Below are 27855 nucleotides of genomic sequence, written 5' to 3'. Positions count from 1 at the left end.
TAAGATGAATTGCAAATGGATATAAAACTGGTATTTCCACAGTGGGGAGAAAGTTACTTAGATCACTACCAGGTTGGACAGAATTTACATACCTATCAGTTTCCTACAGTTAACAAATAGTTGCTAGTTGCAAAATGCCTCCAAACCAATGAACAGGGATAAACTGTGATCACTTGGAAACATGTGCTGTGGACAATGCATAAGTTTGCACTGAAACATTTTCTTTTTTCCTGCAAGACTCAGAACCCCCTTGGCTGTCCACTTGAGCCTGCTTATCACATTGTGTTTCTCTTTTGTTTTTGGGGACATGGAAATACATTGTGTTTGAGCATGGAGCACAGGGGTCCCTTAATCTTGAATGAAAATTGCATCTTTGTTTTCTTAATAATAAAAAAAAGTATTTAATCTAAATGGTGACATCACTCTAGAAGCAACCTGATCTTATTACTTGGCCCCAATGTGTAATCATTATACAGCTCCTTTCCACTAATGGCTGCTGTCCTTTTACTTTGACACTCAAACAGATCTCTCCCATATTAATATTTTCCCTCTTGTAGTCTTCCAATTATAGCCCAGGCTCCACCCTCCCTCCCCACCCCCAACATGTTTCCTTCTTTATCTCACAACCCATTTCTTCCGAACCCTCTGGCTGTCAAAGATCACAGTAGCTGGTACATCTTTTTAATAGTTATTTTATTGATTTGAGAGAGAGAGAGATCGATTTGTTGTTCTACTTATTTATGCATTCATTGGTTGACTCTTGTATGTGCCCTGACCAGAGATCAAACCCACGACTTTGGCATACCAGGAAGATCCTCTAACCAACTGAGCTACCTGGTCAGGATGTACTTGGTATATCTTGAAGCTGGAATCCCATCTTAGTTCTGACTACAAAGCCTGTACTTTTTCTGATTGTCATAGCCAGCAGGAAAGAGGAAAAGGCATTTGAGTTGGACCTTGAGGGAATGACAGTTAGGTAGAAGTAGGTAAAGAAAGCACTTTAATGACACAAAGCACATTTGCCTGGGGCCCAAGTTCCTACTGCATGGAATAAATAGTAAGTGATAAAGCTGGGAGGTGAGTTAGCCATTAGGCATGTGTTATGCCTTGCACTTGCTTAATGCTTTGTTTTAATCTTTACATCAGCTCTGCAAGATAGCTGTTGCTATCCTCACCTCACCCTTGAGAAAACTGAAGCACAGAGTGGTCCCTCTTACAACTTATCTGGAATCGCTCAGCTGTTAAGTGGCTGAATTAAATTTAGAATCCCCTTCTTTTCAACCCTGGGGTCTTTATTCTTTCTACTTCATATAAGGCTAAGGGGTTTTAAGCAGGGGTGTGAAGTGGTTAGAATTGTATTTAGGAAAGATAGTGATGAAAGGGAAGCTGCAGCCAGCTTTTTGACCTGATACTATCATTTGAAGGCCTGAACCCTTAACCCAGCACTAAAATGTGGAATTAACTGCAGAAACTTAAGTGCCTTGAAAGCCATTGAGCGTCAGCTACTCGTAATGTGGTCTACACATCTGCAACTTCAGTATAATCCTGGGGTTTATTAAAAATGCAAATTCTATATGCACTCTTACCTTAGACTTATTAGAACAAAAATCCCTGGGCGTGGAGTCCAGGAATCTGAGTTTTAAGCCAGCCCTCCAGGTGATTGTTAGTTACACAAATGCTTGATAAAGCCCTGATAATTTTCTCTGGCCTCTCTGCCTTTCCGCATTTCCTGGTGTTACCAGCAAGACAAGACCTCAGTTCTTGTCTTCTTGAAGGAAAGAGTTCAGTCAAGAGGCAAAGTGCAGCAAAACAAGCAAGAATTTATTGGCCACAGCAAAAACACATTTAGAACAGTGAACTAAGGAAGGGCATGGAAGAAGAACAGGGGAGCCTAGGTGGGGCTGCTTTGGCTCACTGGGAAGTCAGAGAAAAGAGGACCTTGGAGATCGGTTCAGGGGTTTAGCTCAGAACACAATGCCACTGCCCATTGCTCCTCTGGTTGCAAGTCTTGTGGGGCCTATTAGAGTTTCGGGGATACATACCTGTGTGGGGAGGTGAGGGGAAAGGGGATGGCACAGGCATGCTCGCCTGGGGGAGAGGGAGGGATGAGTCCTTTGTGTTGAGGGTGTTTATCTCTCTCTTGCAGGTGGAAATCTTAGGGGAGGTCTCTGGGGAGGGTCTCAATATAACATCAGCTTTCCAGGTGTGCTCTTTCAGGGTTATGTTCTCCTCTGATTGGTCGGCACCAGGGCTGGAGTCATTAGTAAATGCAGCTGGTCCTGAGGCAGCCACGGAGTCTCGTCTGGTTTTGCTGCTTTTCTGGGCCTGGAGCTGAAATACAACTGAGGCCTAGATGCTGTCTGTAGGGAGGGAAAGGTCAGAGGGTCTAAACCACATGACCAGCGATATTAAAGGTCAGGGGATCTAAATCCCATGTCCAGCAATATGCTAGGGGAGGAAAGGTTACTCTGGGGGCGAGGTCTTTGTTTTCCAAGCTTTGCCCCTTTCTAGGCAGCCAGGCTTTCCGCCCTGGTGAGTTTCTGCACCCGGTCCATTGACCCTGCTCTGCTCATGTCTGTCTAACTGTATAACACTGGTCGTCAAGAGGGTGCATCTTAAAATGATTTCCTTGATAGTAGACCAGAAACTTCATCGCACATTAAATGATAAGTACTTTATGATGAGGAATTATCGTTATTGCTATCTAGGAACCTGACTTGTAAACTGTCTTTAATACCTTTAGCATTATACAGACTTTAGCATAGATGTTAACTCATATATAAAGGTGGTAGTAGATAGAAAAAAGTCTGGAAGGATGCACATCAAGCCATTGCCAAAGAACAAGTTATTCCTGGCACTTGTTGTAAAACAGGAGGGTAGACTTGATTCAGGGGGACCACAACAGGGGGACTTTGCAATGGGAGAGAGAGATTCAGCTCAACTCCATATACAACAAGGAAAAGCACCCAGAACCTGAGAGGAGGGAGCCCAATTACAGGATGCACCACCTGAGAACCGCCCTCTCGAAATCTGGGACCCCTGGGGGAAGTCTGAGAGCTGGTTTTAGCACGATCCCCGCAGGCCAGGCAGAGGGACCCCACCTGCCAGAGGGACTTTGCTCTCTCCCTAGATGACCTTTGAGCCACTGTGCCACCCCAGGTGCGGCCAGTCAGGGAAGGACCGTGGGAGGTTGGCTTCAGGGCATGTCCGGCCTGTCTCGCCCAGTCCTGCCCCGCTGGCTACCTTCTAATTAATTTCCTTTCAATGTGCACAAATCCGTGCACTGGGGCATTAGTAGAAACCAGAAGACTGTCAGCAGAGCTTTCTGTGATAAAGAAAATGCTCTCTTCCTGTGCTGTCCAGCAGTAGCCCCTCTGCACAAAGAGCTATGGAGCACTGGAAATGGGGCCAAGGTGACTGAGAAACTGAATTTTTAGGGTTACTTAATTTTAATTAATTTAAATATAAATGGCCACATGTGACTAGTGACTACCAAATCGGACAACACAGACCTACCAAGAGCAGTGCTTATCAAAGTGTGCTGTGCAGGAGAATCACCTGGGGATCTTGTTAAACTGCAGATTCTAATCCAATCAGCCTGGGCTAAGTCTGTGATTCCGAGTTGCTGATCAGCTCCTAGGGCGTGCTGATGCTTCTGGCCCACAACCCAACTTGGAGAAGCAAATACCTAGAACATACTTGCATCCGTTTATTTTAGATGATCTCCTAAAAGGAAGAACCAAATTTAAAAATTCTCTCAGAACTCTAGCGTTTTTCAGAGTCCTCTCACCCTGAGGGGAGAACCTGGTCCTGGTGTCAGTGCTGCAGCTCACCCGCGTAGCAGGCAGCCAGCCCTGCGGCCGGAAAGGGTGAGGGAGGTCCCCCAGGGCGGACCCAGGCATGTGCAGGAAGCTGGGCTTTTCATTATGCTCGCCTTATAAGGTTAAAAGGAATCTTACGGCAAAGGTACTTGCTTCAACTTTCCCACTTTTTCTAAAAGAAAAAATAATCTTTTTTACAGGTTTTGTGTGTGAATCTGTGTGAAAGTCTGAAATGCTATCAAGCACATCTTTACAGCACAGTGGTGCCACCTGATGGTAAGCTTTCAGAGCACTTGTTTGATTCCTATGCTGATTTAGTGCCATTCTTCCAAATCAAATGAGGGTGTGAGTTTTGAGCAAAACGGACTTTTCTTGCATTCCCCCACCCCATGCTACTCGGCTTCTGGCTCTGTTCAGTTCCTCCCTTTTCTGTTTCCCTGATACCTCTGATGTCTTTTGGCAAACTTCCACCCCAGCAATCAGAACACTTACAGATGAATAAGAAACGTTTCTGCCCTCAAAAACTTAACTATTTACCTAGGAAGACTCTAAGATAATCATAATAAAGTGTGATATATGCTATGATAAAACATCATAGAATGGTAGGGAAATTTGTAAACCATAGTATGGTGAAGGCACTATAGGAGCCGTGCAAATGATTGCAGGAATTCAGGGGCTTATGAATACATGGTTAAGCATTCCTTTCAGAGGTTTTGTATTTTAAAGTTATCTTTATAAAAAGTAAATTTTATCTGTTTTTATATTGTCTTTTTTTTCTTAACAGAAGTAACAGTTAGTTATAGACATGGCCTTCCCTTGATAACACTCACTCTACCATCCAGAAATGAACGCTGTCAATTTGTAGTCAAACCAATGTTATCAACAGTTGGTTCGTTTCTTCAGGACCTACAAAATGAAGATAAAGGTGTCAAAAATGCAGCCATCTTCACAGCAGGTATATATATCTATATTTTTTCAACTTCATCTTTTTCTCTTTTTCCTTTGTTTTCCTTCTTTACTTTTTAAGAAAGAAATTGATTCTTTAATTATTTTTCCCATCACCATTTATCCCCACTATATACTTTCCACCTCCACCCACCGCAATCACCACACTGTTGTCCGTGTCCATGAGTTCTTCCTCTTTTTTTTTTTTTGCTCAATCCTTCCATCCCCCACACAACACCTTACTAAAGCTGTCTGCCTGCTCTCTATCGATGAGCCTGTCTCTGTTTTGTTTGCTAGTTCAGTTTATTAAATTCCACATATGAGTGAAATCATAGGTACTTGTCTTTCTCAGACTGGCTTATTTAATTTAGCATAATGATCTCCAGGTCCATCCATGCTGTTACAAAGGGTAAAATTTTCTTTCTTCTTACAGCTGAGTACTATTTCATTGTATAAATGTATCACACTTTTTTATCCACTCATCTACTGATCCACTTGGGCTGCTTCCAAATCTTGCTATTGTAAATAACTCGGCATATATTTTTTCAAATTAGTGTTTTGGGTTTCTTCAGATAAATTCCCTGAAGTGGAATTGCTGGGTCATAAGGCAGTTCCACTTTTAATTTTTTGAGATGATTCTTTATATCATAAACTAGAGGCCCAGTGCATGAAATTTGTGCACGGGGGGGGGGGCCCCTCAACCCGGCCTGCCCTCTCTCACAGTCCAGGAGCCCTCAGGTATGTCCTCCTCTGCGGGAGGCGACCAGGCTGATCAGGGGAAGGCGCTGCCCCCATCACCTTGCTGCTGCTGCCACTGCCAGCTGCTGGCCCTCGGCCCTCGCTTCTTAGTGCTGGCCCCGCCCCCCGCCCACTGGTGGGTGGGGGGCAATCTGGGGCCAGGCCGGCTGGGGGAGGGGCTGTGGGAGATTGAGGCACAGCAGGTTGCACCCCATCCAGCTTCTGTGGACCGGGCCTGCGCTGCTGCCTCTGTGGCTACCTCTGTGGCTACCTCTGCAGAAGGGGCAGCACTGGAACCAGGCCGCACTACGGAAGGGGGCGTGGCGCCGCCTTCTCGCTGCCTCTGCTAAGGGGCCATGGCTCTGGACTGGCGGTGCCGGCTCGGCCCGCCCCTTCCCGTGTGAGCGCCAGACCTGCCTGCCCTTCCCTCATGGTGCCAGCTTTAGGCCCTCACAGCCGCTGTGGCTTTGTCTGGATGGATGTCCGGAAGACATCCACCCTAATTAGCATATTACCCTTTTATTAGTATAGATGGTTGGTCTTCACTGAGACCTTTTAGAATCAGTAATATTAATTAGTGCATGTTTTGTTTACTTATTTCATAAACTTAGCCCTGAGTAAATTTTATTTCTTTTTATTTTATTTTTGAATTTTTATGGGTTTATTTGAGCCAAAACTCAGCCCTGAGAAAATTTTAGTGACACGGTCATCAGTGTGTAATTTTCAGCAAAATTTGAATAATATTTTAAAATGTAGTTTCAATGATTAAAATATCCAGTGAACAATTAAAATACACAAATGGTTTGTTTATCTTTGTTATACAGCAGTTTCAACCTAGTATGCTTTTTGACAGAATTGATTCTCAGGAAGAATATACTTTTTAAAAAAAAATTTGTTTTATTGCTTAAAGTATTACAAAGAGTATTACATATGTCTCCTTTTTATTTTCCCCCTTGACCTTCCCCCAACCTCCCCTACCCCCCAGTGTCTTGTGTCCATTGGTTATGCTTATACGAAGAATATACTTTTTAAAAAAATGGAACACTTACCGAATTTGTTTGTCATCCTTGTGCCGAGGTCATGCTGATCTTCTTTGGATCATTCCCATTTTAGTCTATGTGCTGCCAAAGCAAGCACTACATATTTTTAAAAACCAGCATAGGTGGTTAATCATTTAGAAATTTTAAATTTAAAATATGGCTTTTAGCCTTATTGGTGTGGTTCAGTGGTTGAGTGTCAACTTATGAACCAGGAGGTCACGGTTCCATTCCCAGTCAGGGCACATGCCTGGGTTGCGGGCTTGTGCAGAACATCATCATTGATGTTTCTACCCTTCTTCCTCTTTCTGAAATCAATAAAATCATATTTAAAATGTAGCTTTTATGTCCTTGTGCTCTGATATGGCCTTAGACTTACTGCCCCTAAAATAGAATAAAGGATTGTTTATTCTTTATAAAAGAATAAATTGGCATTGTTATTTTATGGTAGTACTAGAGGCCTGGTGCACGAAATTCATGCACTCAGGGGGGGTTCCCTCAGCCCGGCCTTCACCCTCTCGCAGTCGTGGAGGCAGGAGAGGCTTCCGCCACTGTCGCTGCGTTCCCCAGACATGAGCCCAGCTTCTGGCTGAGCAGCGCTCCCCCTGTGGGTGCGCACTGACCATTAGGGGGCAGCTTCTGCATTGAGCATATGCCCCCTGGTGGTCAGTGCACATCATAGCGACCGGTCGTTCCGCTGTTTGGTCGATTTGCATATTAGCCTTTTATTATATAGGATTCCATACTTAAAATAAGCTTATTTAAAAGTTGAATACTGGTACAGTTTTGAAAAGGAAATAAACATTCTTCTCCCCTATCAAAGTTCAGAACTAATAAAGGATAGATAGAGAAGTTGGAAAAATCAAGATTAATTACTCAACAAATATTTATTGAGCACTAACTTATACCAGGCACTATTCTAGATGTGAGAGGTAGCACAAAGAAAAACTCCTGCTCTTGTGGAGTTTACATTTTAAAAGGAGAAAGAAACAAGGTGAAGAAATAAAATATATAAAATATTAGGTAAGTGAAATGGAGAAAAATAAAGCAGAGTGGGGTGGGGAGTGTGTGTGTGTGTGGGTGTGTGTGTGTGTGTGTGTGTGTGTGTGTGTTGGGTGGAAGGCTTGCTAAGGTCACATTTGAAGAGGACCTGGAAGAGATGAGAGAGCTCTGTAGGTGGGAGAAGAGTCTCCAGGCAGAGGCCCTGAGTGGGAGCCACCTCCTCTGGCTGCAAAGGAGGGAGCTGGATGGAAGTAGGTGGGGAGGGGCAGAGTGTGGAAAACCTTGTTGAATGTTATTGTGAGGACTTTGGATTTAACTGGAAGGGGAGCTTTTTTCCTGGTAAAACCAGAATCAGAGAGTAGGGTTTTAGCCCAATGGCCACAATGGCCTAACACTCCATCCCTGAACTTGACAGACATTCCCCCCAGTCACAGGAGCAGTGAACACCCATGGACCCCCCCCCCCCCCACAGGGCTTGCCTTCCTAAGCTTCTGAGAGCAGGTAGATGCAGACCTTGAGCACAGTGCCTGCTTGGTAGGTAGTATGTATTCAATAAGTGTTCGTTAAATGAATGAAATAAAGAGGTTAAAGCAAGGATGGTTGTGCACCCTGCTTATTAATAAAAAAATAGGTTGAGCAGCTTTGAAACATACTAGTAAAGCACAAAGAAAAAGACTAGAAATCTTAGAGAAAGGGGACTTTTGGGTTGAGTGAAAACACATATTGGGGTTTAAATCAATACTTGCTCAGGAATAGGGGGAAAATTTCAACACTTTATTATTATTAGCTCCTTCATAGTATTCCATGTCAGCCTTTTGCTGTTCCTACATTAGTATAAAGGATAATGTAGTACTTCAACTGAGAAATCATATGCAGTTTGTTTTTTTATAGTAATGCTTTAAGGAGTTGAAGTTATTTTGCCCGTCAGTTTGGCTCAGTGGATAGAGCATTGGCCTGCGGTCTGAAGGGTCCCGGGTTCAATTCTGGTCAAGGACATGTATCTCGGTTGCCCAGGCCCTGGTCAGGGTGAGTGCCAGAGGCAGCCAATTGATGTGTTTCTCTCACATCAATATTTCTCTCTTTCTCTGTCTCTTCCACTCTCTCTAAAAATCAATGGGAAAAATATCCTCGGGTGAGGATTAAAAAAAAAAGAGTTGAAGTCATTTAAACATACATTTTTAAATGACACTTACAAAATCAGATGAAACTATTAGTGTGTTGTTGATCTTTTTAAAAAGAGGCTCTGGTGGAAAACAGTATGGAGTTTCCTCAAAAAATTAAAAATGGATCTACCTTTTGGAACAGGGGTCCTCAAACTACAGCCCGCGGGCCACATGTGGCCCGCCGAAAACATTTATCCGGCCCGCCGGGTGTTTTTGCCGCCGCTGTGTGCATAGGAATTTGTTTATAGTTTTTTTAACTATAGTCCGGCCCTCCAACGGTCTGAGGGACAGTGAACTGACCCCCTGTTTAAAAAGTTTGAGGACCCCTGTTTTGGAATATATCCTCAGAATCCCAAAACACCAATCAAAAAGAAGATATGCATCCCTGTGTTCATAGCAGCACAGTTTACAGTAGCCAAGATCTGGAAACGACCCAGTGCCCATCAGCAGAGGAGTGGTGAAAAAACTGTGGTACACTTACACAATGGAATACTACATGGCTATGAAAAAGAGGGAACTCTTAACCTATGCAACAGCATGGATAGACCTGGAGATGCCGCATTCTTTTGCAGTGAGGGTTCAGGAATCTGGAGAAGGGGCTGCGACATAAATGGATATACTAGACAAGAAATACAAATGTGGAAGGCATGGGGAGCCAGGCGGAGGCCTCACCCTCTAGTGAAGTGGGCTCCCTGAATATCTGGACCCACGGCTTTTTATTCACACATTTTGCCCTTTAGCAAAGCAGACGCACATATCAAAGGTAAGGTTTGGTAAACAATAAAGGATTATCAGGTTAGGGGAATTACCCTCAGCTGTTTGGCCAGCAGCAGGGTAATATAATGCTGATATTCAGCCCTGCTGAATATCAAAGCCCATCAGCCTTTAGAGGACTTTTCACATTTATTATGATTGGCTGGACTTGGCCTCCAGCATGGAGAGTATTATGCTAAGCCAGTCAGAGAAGGACAAGTACCATATGATCTCACTGACATGTGGAATCTAATGAACAAAATAGGCTGATGAATGAAATGGAACCAGGAGCATGGATGCATGGAACAGTCTGGCCGGTGCCAGAGGAGAGCGGGTGTGGGTGACTGAATAAAAAAGGTGAAGGGATTAGCTAAAGAACATGTATGCGTACCCCATGGACACACAGTAGTGGGGTGACAGCCAAGGGAGGGGAAGGCAGAGGTGGGTGAAGGTGGGCAGGCAAAGCAGAGAGAGGATGGGGACACCTGTAATAATGTCAACATTTAAATGTTTTAAATTTAAAAATAAATAAAAGCAATGTGCCAAATAAAATAAATAAAACGAGGCTCAGTGGGTGGAATTTGCCTGCATTTAGTTTGGGCATGAAAAGAGTGTTCACAGTTTTGCCCATGCTGTGGGTTGAATTATTTGGCAGTTCCTCAGAAAATGATCTCACCTCAGCTGATAAACAGGAGATAGACAGCCCAATTCCAGGAACAGATGCAGGTGCAGGCTTGAATTGCTGCCTCTGGAACAAAAGAACGACAGAGGAACAGACGGGAGGCAGGCGACCAGGGTCTTCCTGATTTTACTGGCGGTATTCCTGCCGTCACACACATACTAATGTAGCTGAAATTGCTCCAGTGTAATGTAGCCAAGCAAATGCCAGGCCAGGAAAAATACTCATCCTCGACTTGATGTGACGTACTTATGTCACTGTTCTGAAGGAGTAATGATAGAAAGAGAAACTCCTACACAGCACCCAGCCTTTTACTTACTGTTCAATGACTTTGCTTTCTTCACATCTGGGTTACATTAAAGTGTAATTCAAAAGTATAATAACACAAACGAGGCTATGTGGGAAGCTGTGCAAAAGCACAAGGAGGTTAAAATTTTCCAAGAGATTTTCTTCCTGAAATGTTCCTAGAATATTTGTAATTACTGCTAGACGCTCTCCTACCTCTTTCCACCTCCATTCAATACACCACAGAAATGCAGATTTACTCCTTAGGTTTAATTATGTTTATTACTATCTCTGCCACCCCCACCGTTGGCAGCTTTGCCTCTTTTTATCTTTCCCAGACTAGAAAGGGGGGGAGCCCTGTGTGTGGTGGTGTGTGGTACTGTTTGCCTACCAAGTTTTAACAAACATAAATCAATCACCTATAGTAATTAAAAATAAGAGAAAGGCAGGCTTTTAGAAATGGTATGACCTGTTGGACTTGGCTGTGAGCAACAGAGATGTAAGCATCGGCAGACTCTGAGATTGGGATTGCCAGAAAGCCAGGCTCAGAAGAGGGCAGGAACCGAGGGAGAACACAGCAGACCAGGTTGGCCCAGGAGCAGCCTGATGAGCTCTGTTGTGACATCCCCAGCCCACAGCTGCCACCTCACCCTCTCTGGCCTTGCTGTCAAAGTTTCCACCTGCCCTGAATCTTTCCGTGACTGTCTGCAGATACAGTCTCCCTAGGGACATCAGTCTGGATCCCAGCCTGGCTGACAGGGTGAGAGAGGAAGCACCTGCCTGCTCTGCATGGCCCAGTGGGATGAACGGTAGAGCAAAAGGGGAGATTCCTCCCAGTGGAACAGTGTTGGGTATTGGGAGCTCCCACTACTGTTCTATAAAGACCTGGGTTAGTAAGTATTTCTCTATATATTGGGAAAAGGTTCTTACTGCTCTAAAACAAGAATATATTTTTGCATTGTTTTCTCTTTCAGATGGCAGCGAGATTGCAACTTCAACCTTGATGGGATTTTTGCTAATGAATGATTTTAAACTTGTCATTAATAAAATAACATACGATGTACAATGCCCCAAGCAAGGTAAGAAACACAGCCATGCAACCATCTTAACATTTCCCTGTAGCTGTGGGACTTTTATAGGGAGGTAGCTTATCTTAACGGATCTTTTAAAATCACCAAATGACCACGAAGGCTTTGGAGAACCGTGTTTAAACTTTTCTAGTAGGTGTGTTAGTGATCAGTAGAAGTTGCGTAGCAGGACGTTTAGTCTCATATACTCTTTTTAGACTTTTAAGACTTCACTTTAGGAACTTGACATTAATAATCTGACAGTACTGTGTTAAGAAGTAGGCTGGAAAATCATGAACTCAAATGTGTATTGTTGCACAGCTCTTAACTCTTTTTTAAAAAATAGACTTTATTTTTTAGAGTAGTTTTAGGTCCCTAGCAAGATTGAGCAGATAGTACAGAGTTTCCATATACACTGTGCCCACCTCCCCACAGCCTCCCCTATTATCAAGCACCACAATGGTACATTTATTATAACCCATGAACCTACATTGGCACATCATCATCACTCAAGTCCCACAGTTGGCATTAGGACTCACTTGAAATGTTGTACATTTAATGGTTTTCGACAAATGTTTAATGACATATATCCAGTATTATAGAATTTTATAATGCTTTTGGTTTATCCACTATTGTAGTATTATACAGAGTGGTTTCACTGCCAAAAAAATCTTCGGTGCTCTGCCTATTCATTCCTCCCCACACCCCCAACCCATGGCAGCCATTGATCTTTTAATTGTCTCCATAGTTTTGCCTTTTCCAGAATGTTATACACTTGGAACCATACAATATGTAGTCTTTTCAGATTGCCTTCCTAAATAAGTACTATGAATATAAGTTTTCTCCATGTATTTCATGGCTTGATAGCTTATTTCTATTTAGTGCTGAATACTATTCCATTGTCTGAATGTATCACAGTTTATTTATCCATTCACCTACTGAAGGATATCTTAATGTTTCCAAGTTTGGACAATTTTTTAAAACTTTTATTTATTGATTTGAGAGAGACATTGATTTGTTGTTCCACTTATTTATGCATACATTGGTTGATTCTTGTATGTGCCCTGACTGGGGATTAAACCCCTAACCTTGGGGTATCTGGATGACACTCTAACCAACTGAGCTACCTGGCCAGGCCAGCTTTTGAAAATTATGAATAAAGTGGCTGTAAACATTTGTATGCAGGTTTTTGTGTGGACATAAGTTTTCAATTCATTTGGGTAAATACCAAGGAACATGATTGCTGGATTGTATAGTAAGAGTATGTTTAGTTTTATGAGAAACTGGCATATTTTCTTCTGAAGTAACTGTACCATTTTGCATTCCCATAGGCAGTGAATGAGAGTTATTGTTGCTCCACATTCTCATCAGCATTGACTGTTGTCAGTGTTTTGGATGTTGCCCCTTCTAATAGGTAGTGTAGTCATAAATCATTCTTGTTTTAATTTGCAATTGCCTATTAGCATATGATTTCAAATGGTTACTTGTCTTCTGTATATCTTTGGTGAGGTGTCTTTGGCCCATTTTTTAAGCAGGTTGTTCATTTTCTTGTTGTTGGTTTGACAGGGTTGGGGAACCTTTTTACTGCTAAGGGCCATTTGTATATTTATAACATCATTCGCAGACCATACAAAATTATCAACTTAAAAATTAGCCCGCTATATTTGGTCAAACATTTAATCAACTCCCCTCTAATGCCTTGGCGGGGCCAGACCAAATGACTTAAGGCCCTCGGGCTGGACGTTCTCTGCCCCTCCTTTAAGAGGACACCTGGGTTGACAGCAACCCTCAGTCTCACCTGGACAGAATCCCTGCTAGTTTTCACAGCCAGATGTTATGGGGACTCTTCTTTCTGGCACTGGTGCTAAGGGCTGGGGAGCCTGGTGTGGGGCTGGGGACCCCTCATTCCTCTGGGGGGACCTCTGCAACCAAGATACCCTGCCCTGTTCTTAACCGCTACATGTGGGTCTGGGACCAGCCCATTTTGCATCTCCACCTCTGTTACCAGTCTCAACATGGCTTCTTCTTTAAATCCTTAGTTATAGTTCTATTTAGCTGGTCATCAGGTGGATTTCAAGGGCGATTGCTTTATAATTTAGTTTTAATATTGATGTGGTCATGGGAGGAGATGAGCACAGATTTTACCTACTTCATCATCTTGACCAGAAGCCTCAGTTGCTATCAACCTCTGCTTTACCAGTAGTCACCAGCCTATTTCTTCCTTAATACGTTTGTCTTTTTTGTTCCTTTTTTTATTTTATTAGCTAAGATTTGTGGTATGATTTTGAAAAGAATGGTGAGAGGAGACATCTTGCTCTTTTCCTGGTTTTAGTAGGGAATCTTCAAGTTTTCCATCATTAAATACTATGTCATATGTTTTTTTTTTAAATATATTTTATTGATTTTTTACAGAGAGGAAGGGAGAGAGATAGAGAGTTAGAAACATCGATGAGAGAGAAACATTGATCAGCCGCCTCCTGCACATCTCCCACTGGGGATGTGCCCGAAACCCAGGTACATGCCCTTGACCGGAATCAAACCCAGGACCTTTCAGTCCGCAGTCCGACGCTCTATCCACTGAGCCAACCCGGTTTCGGCGATGTCATATGTTTTTATTAAGTTTAGGAAGTTCCCCTCTCTTCCTAGTTTGCTGATTTTGTCAAATGCTTTTCTGTTGATATGATCATGTGATTTTTCTTCTTTAGCCTGTTGATGTGATGGATTGCATGATTTGATTTTTAAATGCTAAGTCAGCCTTTCATATCTGTGATAAATCTCACTTGGTCCTGGTGTATAATTCTTTTTATACATTGTTGGGTTTAATCTGCTTATATATTGTTGAGGATTTTTGTTAATGCTTTTTATTTGTTGCCATTGTTCTTTGTTTCTAATTTTGTCTTTCATGGGTTCTCTGCTTTTTGTGGTTTTTATTGAACATTTATATTATTCTATTTTCTTAGTATATCAGTAATGCTTCTTAAATTTTTCCTAGTGGTTGCCCTAGATTTTGCAATATACATTTAAAAGTAATTCAAGTCTACTTTCACAGGCATTGCAAATACCTTATAATAACCGCATATTTCTTTTTTTTTAAGTATTTGAATTGGCTTTGGTATATTCGTTAACACATTTTATTTTTTAAACCCATGTTTTTATTGATTTCATAGAAGAAGGGAAAGGGAGGGAGAGATAGAAACATCAATGATGAGAGGCAATCATTGATCGGCTGCCTCCTGCACACCCCCAACTGGGGATTGAGCTCATAACCCGGGCATGTGCACTTGACCAGAATCGAACCTGGGACCCTATAGTCCACAGGCCAATGCTCTGTCCACTGAGCTAAACCAGCTAGGGCATAACCACATATTTCTAATTCTTCTCACCCATTCATTGTCATTCATTTCATGTATATATAAGCTATCACTATTGAATATATTTTTGCTATAATTATTTTGAACAAACTGTTCTGTTATATCTATATATATAAAAGGCTAAGTGACCAACTGTACATTTGTTCAACAGTCCAACCGACCGGCCAGTACATATGATACGCACTGGCAATTTAAAAATAAAAGTTGACTCGCACATGCATGATACATATAAAGCTCTTGCTGGCGCCAGCCAGCAGTGTGTTTTGATCTGTCATTGTCTATTGTGAATTTGGTTGTTTTTGTTGACATTTGAGTGATGATTCCATCGATTCAACGGATGATGTTGAAAAGGAAAATTTTCCCATTGAATTTCTTAATAGCATTACTCCTTCGGGAATGCCGCGTCATAAATTAAAATTGAAAGTAGGTGCAATTATCATGCTACTGAGAAATCTTAATAGTAAATGGGGTCTTTGTAATGGTACTAGATTTATTATCACAAGATTGTGACCTAACATAATTGAAGCTGAAGTATTAATAGGATCTTCGGAAGGAGAGGTTGTTCTGATTTCAAGAATTGATTTGTCCCCATCTGACACTGGCCTCCCATTTCCCGTGATGCCATCATTTGCGATGACTGTTAATAAATCACAAGGACAAACTCTAGACAGAGTAGGAATATTCCTACCTGAACCTGTTTTTGGACATGGTCAGTTATATGTTGCTTTCTCTCAAGTTCAAAGAGTGTGTGATGTTAAAGTTGTAAGTACTTCATCACAAGGGAAATTAGTCAAGCACTCTGAAAGTGTTTTTACTCTTAATGTGGTATACAGAGAGATGTTAGAATAAGTTTAATCAATTTATCAGTCATTGTTTTTATCAATGTTTTTATATCATGTTTTTATTGTTTTTATATCATGTCTTTGTTATATCATTGTTATTGTTTACTTAATCAATTTACATATTACTTTCATATACATTTTACTAATTTTCTTTCACCTCTGACACTTCTATTATAGAGAAAGGGCGAATAGCGATATCAAAATATTTCTTCTAATTAATTTCCTTTCAATGTGCACGAATCTGTGCACCAGGCCACTAGTCAATTAAGAATAAGGAAAAAAGAAAACTAAGTTTTGATTGTATCTCCCCTTATACTTTCTTTAATGTAGAATTCCTTTCTTTATGTAGATTTAAGTTTCTGACATGTATCATTTTTCTTCCCTGAAGATCTTTTAACATTTCTTGCAAAGTAGATGTACTAGCAACAAATTTCCGCTATTTTTGTTTGAGAGTCTTCATTTCTCCTTCACTTTTGAAGGATACAGAATTCTAGGTTGGTGGTTATTTTCTGTAAACACTTTGAATATTTCACTCTACTCCCTTCTTGTATAGTTTCATAGAAGTCAGATGTATCATAACTTTTTTCATTTTTGTTAAATATTTTTGTTTATTATTTATTTTTTATTTCTCCATATACTCTTCTACTGCCCCCCTTTCCCTTTGTAAATATAACTTTATCTTTGCTCTTCTATAGGTCAAGGAGACAGTCTATGTCAAGTGACACAAAATGTTTATCTGAGTTCAATGGCAAACACTTTTGGCTACACTCGTTCAGAAATGTGGGCATTGCAGAATTCATATGTTGCATTATAAATTTAAATGTTTGTCTCTGGTATCTCCTAACAAAAGCCAAAAATGAGAGGGAATTATTGGTAAGGTGTTTTTTTCCTCTGCCTTTTTTCAAGATTTTTTCTTTCTCTTATTGATTTTCTTTAGTTTGTCTCCTTGACCAAACTTTAGTCCAGCTGGTCAGAGCCCTCTTCTTAGCTAGGCCTCACCTTGGCCTGTAAAAACTGGGCACTCTCAGAACAATAGATTTTGCCCCCCGCCCCACTCCCTCTTGCTCTCGCGCGCGCACACACACACGCACACACACACACTAAAAGACTTGAATAAACACCAGCATAGTTTCTAACAGCTCAAGGCCATATCCCTGGGATGATGAAATGTTTGCCTGAGAAAGCTCAACACTTTCAGGAGAATTTACTGTTTGTTCCAGTGAAAGCCTGTTGATAGTCAGATAGGTCTGAGCGCCCTCTCAGAGCAATAACTGTAAGAAGCTTGCAATTATAAACCCTTTCTCTACTCCTATCACCGGAGCTGTCTCCTTAGGAACCAGAGAGGCTGTTCTTTGCAATGCAGACATTCAAGGAGGTAACTCTCGCTCTCCCAGCCTGGTGGGCCCCTTGCTCTGGCAAGCGCCAGTTAACAAATCCAAATGGCCTAGTCTCATTAACCACCTCCCATTCTCACTTTTTGTAAATTTCCACTTCCCTAACTCTGCTTAAGCCCCCAATGCTCCCATCTCTCCCTTAAAATGCCCAGTCACCTCTGGGCAAATAGAAGTTGAGTTCAGTTCACGCTGGATCCTCTTCCCTGTGCAGTAGTTACTGAATAAAGTCTGTCTTTACCGTTTTTAACTAGTGTCTGGCTTTTTTTTGTTTGTTTGTCTTTGATACATGCCACAGCTTTGGACAAAATCGTGGCCCACCTATACCTTTCTTCTGTATGGAGACCTTTTAAATATCAGTATATATTTCATCAAAACAAAAGGGCCCTGACTGTTCTGCAAATCTCAAAAGCCTAGAAGGGAACTTCTGGTTTTCACCTCTTTGAGGCAGATTTAACTTATAATGTGGGAGGGATTAAAAACCACAATATACCTTTCTTCTGTATGGAGACCTTTTAAATATCAGTATATATTTCATCAAAACAAAAGGGCCCTGACTGTTCTGCAAATCTCAAAAGCCTAGAAGGGAACTTCTGGTTTTCACCTCTTTGAGGCAGCGTTAGCTTATAATGTGGAAGGGATTAAAGACCACATTAAGTCTGGAAGAAATGGGTGGAGATGGAAGAGAAATAACTGCAGGCCTGTTGGCAAAACCTGAAAAATCGCTGGGCTAATAGTGACTCCAGGATCCTAAGTCTCTGCAGTTGTTTGCTGCTGCTTGGCAGGAAGGTCCTTCCTCTCACCTTGTCCCCTCCCTCCGGTTCTCTCCATGGCCGAGGAACAGTTACAGTCCTCGGAAAGGTATCATGACAGCCCAGTTTCATGTGAATTCATAGATCCATAGAGGTGAAAGGATGAGAGAAATCCATAATCAAAAGAATCAACTCTATGTTAAAGACTCGGACATGGCGACTTGTCAATCTGAACCTCTTACTGTAAAGAGCTTACACTTGAATTGCTTTTCAAATGTATATTATACGTCTCTACATGTTTGTACACTGGCTTCCCTCCCCTGTGGATCCTAAAATAATTTTTGGATAGTTGGTTGGAGGGTGCGGGGAGGGGTCTTGGGTAGAACTCAGGAATAAAAGTGAGCCCATAAACAAATGTGTTACAAACTAAGGTGAGGTATTCACCTGGGTTCTGGTAATGGATATTCCCCTTACTCTTCCTGTATGAAGATTTTTAAAGAAACAGCAAGTCATACTACAAAGAAAAAAGACAAACAAAAACGTAGTGATTTTAAGCCTACTGTCTGGTAATTTATCATTCCAAATTGTCTTTGTATGAGAGGGACTAACGCCCCTGTGAAAGGGTCGTTCGACCCCCAAAGAGGTCTCGACCCACAGGTTGAGAACCGCTGAACTAAGGTGAGGTATTCACCTGGGTTCTGGTAATGGATATTCCCCTTACTCTTCCTGTATGAAGATTTTTAAAGAAACAGCAAGTCTTATTACAAAGAAAAAAGACAAACAAAAACATAGTGATTTTAAGCCTACTGTCTGGTAATTTATCTTTCCAAATTGTCTTTGTATGAGAGGGACTAACAGGATCACCTGAGATGGGAAGAAAGGCCCATCCAAACGCTTCCCAGGAGTAAGGAGGGCTGATGGGCCAGCCACGGTGGCCCGCCGCGGGGAATCAGATGTGGGTCCCTGGACTTGCAGACCCTGGAGGGAAAAAATGTGGTGACTGTCTTATGTTTCCCTTGTGTCTTTTCTCAGAAAAACCGAGTAGTGAGCACGCCACTGAGTTGGAAAATATGAAATCCTTGGTTCACAGACTGTTTACAGCCTTGCATTTAGAAGAGTTTCAGAAAAAGAGAGAGCACCACTTACTGGAGGAGATTGACCACCTGAAGGGACAGCTGCAGCCCCTCGAACAGGTTAGGAAACATCACAGTTGAGTCTGAAAAATAATACCCAGTTTTTATTGAGTGCTGTCCACGGCAGCATTTTTCTACAAACTAAGGTGAGGTATTCACCTGGGTTCTGATAATGGGTATTCCCCTTACTCTTCCTGTATGAAGATTTTTAAAGAAACAGCAGGTCATATTACGAAGAAAATTCTTAGTTTGAATGATTTGCATATACTCATGTTCTCCTTTAATCCTCACAGTGAGCCACGAGTTTGGTACTGTTATCTTTCTCATTCTTCAGATGGGGAAACGGAGACAGCAAAGGCACATAGCTAGTCTGTAGAGCCAGAACCTGGACTCCGGTAGTCTGACTCTAGAGCTGCCGTCTTAAACTCTGCCCTGCTTCCTCTCCACGGAGGGCCGTGGTGTCTCTGTAAATGAGTATGATAGGAGCTGGGATGCACTCGCTGCACTGTTACCCCAGCTTCTCTATCGGAGAATAGGCCCACGGCCCCAGCTCTGCTTAACCGAACTGCAAGTGGAAAGTTAGTGTTGGCTTCCTAACATCTGAGGTTAATCAGTGGTGGAGAAAAAAGTAACTTTTCGGGGGAGGAGGTGGTGGAGTCTGTTTTAATTTAAGGGAAAAAACTGCATTTCTTAAATCTGTCATTCTACTTGTGATTTTGAAAAAGGGTAGGTGTATGTATAACTTTGTATATGAATAGAAAATTTCTGGAGATAAACTTAATAGTGATTAACTCTTAGGATATTTAGGGATGGCAGAGAGAGGGACTTTTTACTATTATTTATTGGATTATATACCTACATTTTAAATTTTCTTTACTTTTTAAAAAATTGGTGATATGTTTAATTAAGATTTAAAAAGTTGGCCAAAGGGAAGTTTTTCTCCCACTGTCCTCCCAGTACCATATCCCCACACCTGTGAACCATCTCAGATTTTATGTGCAAATGCAAATATGTTATTTTTTCCCTTTTTCAGAAAAGGACATGGGCTATTACCCACTATTCTTATATTTTTTTCACTAACAGTATCCAAGCATATCTCATTTTATTTCTCTTAGTTTTATTGTGCTTCACAGATACTGCCTTTTTTTTTTTTTTTTTTTTTTTTTTGCAAATTAAAGGTAAGACCCTCTACCAGCAAAAAGATAACAATTTGCCAAAGGCTCAGATGATAGTTAATAATTTTGGAAATAAAGTGTTTTTAAATTAAGGTATGTACATTGCTTTTTTAGATGCAATACTGTTGCACACTTAGTAGACTGCAGTATAGGCACAGATACTGCCTTTTTTTTTTTTTTTTTTTTTTTTTTGCAAATTAAAGGTAAGACCCTCTACCAGCAAAAAGATAACAATTTGCCAAAGGCTCAGATGATAGTTAATAATTTTGGAAATAAAGTGTTTTTAAATTAAGGTATGTACATTGCTTTTTTAGATGCAATACTGTTGCACACTTAATAGACTGCAGTATAGTGTAAACATAACTTTTATGTGCACTGCGAAACCAAAAAATCCACGTGACTCACTTTATTTCAATGTTCACTTCATGGTGGTGGTCTGCAGCTGAGCCTGCTATATGCTGGACGTGTGCCTACATCCTGGAGAGATCTCCATAGGGCTGCATAGAGAGCTTCTTCATTACAGCTGCATAGTAGCTTGTGGATAGATGGATAATTTTAGGTCTTTTAATCTTAAAAATGAATCTGTCATGAATCACACATGTGCAGGAGCACCTGTAGGATGAATTTCCAGAAGTGAAATTGCTGGGTTGAAGGAAATCAGCATGTAATTTTAGGGAGGGTTCAGAGGATGGCTTTTGAGTTTTCATTGTATACTCATCTATTCTATTTAAAATTTTTTTATGAGCAGGTGTTACTTTTATAATTTAAAAAATAATTTATTAATGAACTGATTAATGTATATGTTTTATAAACGCTGAGTTTTCATAAATCAGTCCTCTTTAAAGTAACAGACATGCATTATTTTTGTCCCTTTTCTTGTAAACTGAGTTAACCATCTTTTTATTTTTCTCAGATGAAAGCTAAAATTGAAGCTCGCTCAGCAGCTAAAACCAGTGGACTCCTGTGGGCTGGATTGGCGCTGCTGTCTGTTCAGGGTGGGGCATTGGCCTGGCTCACTTGGTGGGTGTACTCCTGGGATATCATGGAACCAGTTACATACTTCATCACATTTGCAAATTCCATGGTCTTTTTTGCATACTTTCTAGTCACTCGACAGGTGAGTACTTTGTTAGGAAAATAGTAAGAACATCTGCAAATAATTCATTACCCAAGTCAAATAATGAGCAATAAAGCCTTTTTATTTACTGAATTATTGCTATCTGGATTGTTATAAGCTGATAAATTTTCTTGTTCTTTGTCATGAGGATAGAGATTTATATTCAGCCCAGAGAAACTATATGTAACTTCTGTAGAAAAATAAATATTACAACCCAGAGATTCCTCCATTGAGATAACATATTAAATTTATGTTCTTTGTTCCCTCATCTACAAATAAAATTGAATTTGTATTGCAAAACACCCAGTGTTAGGGTCGCCGAAGGAAGAATGCACGAGGCCAAAAGGGGTAAAGAATTATTAATTTATTGTTACATCTGCGAACAGAAGGGCTAAGACCAAAATGGTATCAGCGGGGCAGAGTAGGGGGAGCGGGGTATTTATGTCTCTTGTAAAGGTCAGTCACAGGAGCTGGTCAGACCAGGTGCAGGTCGGGGCCAGGTGTAGGCAGTTTACTGAAAACTGAATTTCGTTAATCCTGAAACCTATAATGAGAATAATAGGAAGATCACCGGGAGGGGCAAGAGCCCCGGGCAGGGCATAATGGAGCGCAAGAATGTGCCTAACACCCAGTAACTTCAGCTTTATCTCGTGGTTATTTTGCCAGAAATCTCCATTTCTCTCTTTCTCCCAGTATGTGTGATTCTCTTCCCAGCTGGTTTGCTTTTGAAAGTAGCAGCTGATTCCAAATGAGACTAAATGTTTTCCTTGTGTTGCCTTATGCTTGCTCTGGTAGCTACTGCAAATATTTTACTCATCTGCCTTTGCTTTAGTGTTGCTAAGGCATGTATCTTTCTTGCAGAGGCATTATGTTCATTTAAAACATGTTCTCTTTTTTTAGGATTATACTTACTCAGCTGTTAAGAGTAGGCATTTTCTGCACGTCTTTTATAAGAAATCAAAGCAACAGCATTTTGATGTGGTGCAATACAACAAGTTAAAAGAAGATCTTGCTAAGGTACTTTACTGCAAACACAGCATCTTATAGAGCTGGTCTTGTATGGGAGCCAGAACTTAGTGTCAAGAAAATATAATTGGTGGTTTATTGTCACCGGTTAAATTGCGGTTTGTTCTGTGAAATAGTTGACTTGTCTGATACTATTCCATATCCTACAGTTTTATTGTGTTCTGTATTTGACATGGTGATGGCTTTAAATGTGTATGTGAAAATGTCTTAAATGACTTTGAGATAGTAAAATAATAGTTTCCAATAGAAATCTTTTTTCTAGGTGAGTGTGTGTTTTTAAAGAAAACAACCCAATATCAGGCTCATTTGCAATTTGTCACCTATTAAGAACATAAAAGAAAGAATTCTAGGAAAGTGGACACTATAAAAGAATTTTAAGCTCTTAAAGGCATTTGCATGTTCTCCCTAAAACTAAGAGAATCAGTGTGGTATTCCTCCTTCAATGTTTTCCAGCTGTCAGATGAGCAAATGGAGGTGCTTACTGGTATACACAGTTAGAAAGTTGGGAAACCAGGGAAAGAACCAAAACGTTGTCTCCGGAGCCTATTTCTTAGGCAGCTTTTAGGCCTATTTTTTAGGCCTCCCAGTGGACTCATTAGCTTGTTCAGATGGCAACTTCTCAACATGTAACTAAATTTTAAACTTCTCTTAGTAATTTTATAAGAAAAAAAGTTCTGATAAAAATATCTTCTATTGCTCAATGTATACTCATTTAATAGCCAGTAAGCATCATATCTTTTGTTACCTGTACCTTCTCAACTATCCATTCCTCAATTGAAAAACACACACCAGATATTACTAAAATTAAATTCATAATCCAAAAATTAGAGTTAAAGAGACTTTTTTTTATTTCATATAATCACTACTTAGGAGAAATATAACGATGCTTTAAAAAAATTAGTGGATACTCTTCCATTTGAATGATTCAGTGCAAGAAGACTAAGGAAAGTTCTTCCAACTAGTTTATAGAACTGGGCATTTAAGACTTAAAGGAGCACTCTGTAAAGTATTAATTTTTTAAGGTAATAAAGTTGAGGGGAAAAAGGGAAGCTGACAGGTTACAGAGTGGATTCTTTTTTGGTTTTGTTTTGTTTAAATTTTTTGTTAATCCTCACCTGAGGATATTTTTTTCCATTGATTTTTAGAGAGAATGGGAGGGTGGGAGGGAGGAAAAGAAGAAGGGAGAGGGAAGAAACAGAGAAACATTGATGGGAGAAAGACATATCGATTGGTTGCCTCCTCCATGAGCCCCAACCAGGGGTCAGAGATTGAATCTGTAACCCAGGTACCTGCCCTTGACTGGGAATCAAACCCAGAACCCTTCAGTCCATGGGCCAGCACTCTCACCACTGAATCACACTTGAAAACCCATTATAAATGGAAGAACTAATATAACAAGAACTGTAAGAACTTATTAGAAACCTTAAACTCACCTTTTAGGAAAGGATCCATATAAATTGAAAGATTGTTGGCATTTGTCACTAGTAATTTAGTATATGTATTGACCTAAGGAGACATTTTCTCTCCAGCAGTCATGCTGATGTGTTTCCTATGCTTTCTGATCAAGGACTTTTTCTTTTCTTGTTGACAGGCTAATGAATCCCTGAACCGGTTACGCCGCTCTCTCTATTTGCAAACACAAGTAGAGGAACTCAATGAAAAAAATTAATCTTACATTTTTAAATGTCATTGAATTTTTTCATTATGTGTTGATTTTGCAACTTAGAAACTGGAACTTTTTGAGTTTTGAATTTGACTGTTTCAGTATCTTTTCTTAATAAAAGAAAATGCTTGCCAAATACTGGTATTCTTGCGAGTTGTCACTTGAGATTTTTGGTTTGTGGATTTTCACTGCTTGTTGAGGTTTAATCCTGGAAGGAGCTTGGATGCGACCATCAAAAGCAAAGTGGCTGCTGGTGCAGTTGGCACTTACGCTGAGAGCCTGTCCTGAGTTCATTGCCTGGGTGAAGGGGAAATGGGCATATGTTCGACATTCACTTTTATTCTTAGGCTTCACTTAGAATCATCTTGTCGTTTATTTATTTTTAAAAGTTATTTTTATTATAGTTGACATATTATATTTTACTAGTTTCAGGTGCACAACATAGAGATTCAATATTTGTATACTTTATAAAGTGATCACAGTAAGTCTAATAACCATCTACCACTGTACATTCATTTCATTTTAAATACATAGCTGTTGGAAGATTTTTATCATTATATTATAAAATGTCATTTGAAATGTTTAATCTTAACTAATATTTATGGAGATAGATATTTTTATATGTTGTCAAATACTGTACTAGGTGCTATACGTATATATTATCTATAATCCTATGAGGTAACTAATTTTTATTCTCACCTGAGGAATGCTTTTATTGATTTTATTCTATTGATTTATTTTGCTCTTATTTGATTTTAGAGAGAGAGGAAGGGAGAGACAGAGAGAGAGAAACATCAATGTGAGAGAGACACATCGATTGGTTGCCTCCCACACAAGCCCCAACCACAGTTATGTGCCCTTGACTGGAATCAAACCCGGGACCCTATAGTTGCAGGCTGATGCTCTATCCACTGAGCCAAACCTACCAGGGCAATAGCTACTTTTTAATCCCAATTTAATAATAAGGAAACTGAAGCTTAGAGAGGTTAGTTTGCCCAAATGCACACATCGCTGGAAGATTTAAGCATCAACCTATAGTAGGTCATAAATCTTGTAAATTTACAACTAATGGTATTTAATCTGTTATCCAGGATTTCACTGTTTCAGTGTTTGACAAGGGTAATGATGACAGCCTGATATCATAGATTTGCTTAAAACAAACAACACCCTCAATGTTTTCAGGGTATATCTTTCAATCAGATTAGTCAGACTTACTGTATCTTAACTATACACAGTGATCACTTGCTATTTGTATCAGTATCTCTGAAACACAGAGATTCTGAATTAGCAATGTATTAGGATTTTATTACTTAGCTAAGAATATGCACTAATGTTTTTTTAAAATATATTTTTATTAATTTCAGAGAGGAAGGGAGAGGAAGGGAAACATCAATGATGAGAATCATTGATCAGCAGCGTCCTATACCCTCCCCTTCCCCCCCCCCCCCCCACCACACACCAGCACTGGGAATGGAGCCTGAAACCGGGGCATGTGCTCTAATTGGGAATTGAACTGTGACCTCCTGGTTCATAGATCGAAGCTCAAACACCGGGCCATGCCAGCTGGGCACACTAATGATTTTTTAATGAATATCACCTGGGAGCTGAAAAGGGTTCCCAGATCCCAATTCCTCTGTGTGTGTGTGTGTGTGTTTCCCACATCATGGATTCTTGGATGCCTGCAGGGTGTCTGAGGACTCATCTCAATTCTGACACAATCTACATGGGGATAGGATGTGACTCCAGCTTTAATAAATGCTCCCTCAAAGTCACCTGGCCCTGTATTGTGAAATTTTTCCTGCACAAAGTCAAGAACCCACACATTACCGGCCGGGCTCAGGCAGACCCACACAGGGCCAGGCTCCCTTTCCAGTGACAATGGCACATGGATGCTTTCTGGTTCTCCAACATGGAAGCTCTCCCCCCAAAAAAGCCAACTGGTTGTCCTCTGGGTTTTTAGATTTTTTAATTGATTTTTAGAGAGGAAGGGAGAGGGAGAGAGAAACATCGATGTGAGAGCAGAACATTGATTGGCTGCCTCCCATACATGACTGGGAATCAAACCAGCAATCTCTTGATGCACAAGACCATGTCAACCAACTGAGCCACACCAGCCAGGGTGGGCCTCGTCTTTTGGGTGGAATTTGAGAAGGCGGGCTTTTCAGTGGTGGGAGGAGTCCAGAAACTGGTCTTAGCTGTGTTTTGGTGGGATGCTTCTCTAACCAGAACTGAGCACATGCAATGAAAAGAAGTTGATTTCTTAAAACAGGTTGAACTGGGAGGATGGGGTCAGAATATGGAGGTGGGATTCTGGATTTAATATAGAAAACACTAAATCCAGTGCGGGAGATAAAGTGTGTGGGCTTTGGGGTCAGGCAGGTTCTGTCACTTATTAGCTAGAGATTGTAGGCAATTAACCTGACCTCTCATCAAAATAATTATAATACCATTGACTTGCATGAGAATAAAGTGAGAGAAAGTACTCTGAACATGCAAACCCAAGATAGATATTCTACAAATGTCACACCTGAATGTAAGTTCCAGGAGAACAGAGGTGGTGTGCTTTGTTTGCTGATGCACCCGCCCCCCTGCCAATAATATCTGGCCCATATTAGGTACCCAAGAAAGAGGGAAAAGGCCTGTGGCATTTTCAGGTGTAGTGCTGGGAGAGTAGAATGTGGAAAGGATGGCTTCTGAATTCTTGCACAGTCTAAAGGAACATCTGGGAAGATGGGGTGAATTAGAGTAGGAACTGGCAAGCTATTAATTACCTATGCCTATTTTTATTTTATTTATTTATTTTTCTTTACCTTGTCACACCACCGATTGAAGCAAAGCAACACAACACGCTGCCGCTTCACCCAAAAGCCGTGTTTTTCCTTTGCCCTTTCTTGACGGCTCAGTGGGTCATCAGCAAGAGGCCCAACGAGTGCTTTTAAAAGGGATTATTTTTATAAATAAAGTTCTATTGACACACAACTGTGCTCATTTATTGTCCATGGCTGTTTTTGCACTACAGTAGCAGAGTTGACAAGTTGCAATAGACAGTGTACCTGTCAAGCCTAACATATTTACTCTCTGGCTCTACAGAACAAATTTGCTGACCCCTGACAATTACCAAAGAATACTTCTATGTTTTTAGGGCTTCAGAAAATTAGTCATATGAAAAAAATGAATTCTTAATAAAAATAGCTTCCTTTGATTTGTATCTTCCCACTTTACAAGGTAAAATACAAAGTTTAATTCGTATTCTTCAGAGAAGGAACTGTGTATATGTCACATTGCACTTTATGACACTGATTTCTGAGTACTGAGGGGACAACAAACAGTTCAATGATAATAGGCAGGACACTCTGACCTTTTCAATATTTAAAATGTTTCTCCAAATGGCACACGCCATTTGTGTTAAAACCTTAGAGATCAGTTATTTAAAGACAAAGAGCATATTATCTTTTTATTCATGTTCTAAGCTATAAGTCCAAATGGATTGAAACCAGAAATAAAGGCATCTAAACACATTACATGTTAATCTATATCTATATATATATATATAAAAGCCTAAGCAAGCAAACCAGTCGCTATGACACGCACTGACCATCAAGGGGCAGATGCTCAACACAGGAGCTGCCCCCTGGTGGTCAGTGCGCTCCCACAGCCAACCTCCTGCAGCCAGGCAACCTCCCATGGTCCCTCCCTCCAGCCAGCCAGCCCTGATCGGCCCCCATAGGGCCAGCTTGCCAACCTCCCATGGTCCCTACCCCCAGCCAGCCAGCCCCAGTGACCCCGATTGGGCTGTCAAACCTCCTGCAGCCCCAGCTCTCCCCGCAGCCAGCCAACCTCTTGCAGCCCCTCCCCCCCCCCCCCCGGCAAACCCCCACCACCCCTCCCCCCCCCC

The 27855-nt window shown here is 40.9% G+C and overlaps 1 protein-coding gene across 3 annotated transcripts; it reads left to right on the top strand.

Moving 5' to 3' along the window:
• CCDC109B (coiled-coil domain containing 109B) lies at window positions 1-24104 on the top strand. Of its 3 annotated transcripts, XM_014544723.1 has the most exons (9): window positions 2649-2666; window positions 3273-3413; window positions 4022-4097; window positions 4606-4776; window positions 11398-11502; window positions 18879-19039; window positions 21068-21271; window positions 22172-22288; window positions 23889-24104. In XM_014544723.1, exons 1-9 carry the CDS (start codon window positions 2664-2666, stop codon window positions 23964-23966), a joined length of 1056 nt encoding a protein of 351 aa, XP_014400209.1. In that variant the 5' UTR covers window positions 2649-2663; the 3' UTR covers window positions 23967-24104. The 3 variants fall into 3 exon arrangements, with proteins under 3 accessions (XP_014400210.1, XP_014400209.1, XP_014400211.1); XM_014544724.1 differs by lacking the exons at window positions 2649-2666; window positions 3273-3413 and adding an exon at window positions 1-72; XM_014544725.1 differs by lacking the exon at window positions 22172-22288.
• The last annotated feature ends 3751 nt before the right edge of the window (window positions 24105-27855 follow it).

This window comes from Myotis brandtii, unplaced genomic scaffold, assembly GCF_000412655.1.
Source record: "Myotis brandtii unplaced genomic scaffold, ASM41265v1 scaffold38, whole genome shotgun sequence".
Lineage (NCBI taxonomy): Eukaryota > Metazoa > Chordata > Mammalia > Chiroptera > Vespertilionidae > Myotis > Myotis brandtii.
The sequence above is the reverse complement of the archived record's forward strand: the minus strand, read 5'-3'. Positions and strand labels throughout refer to the sequence as shown.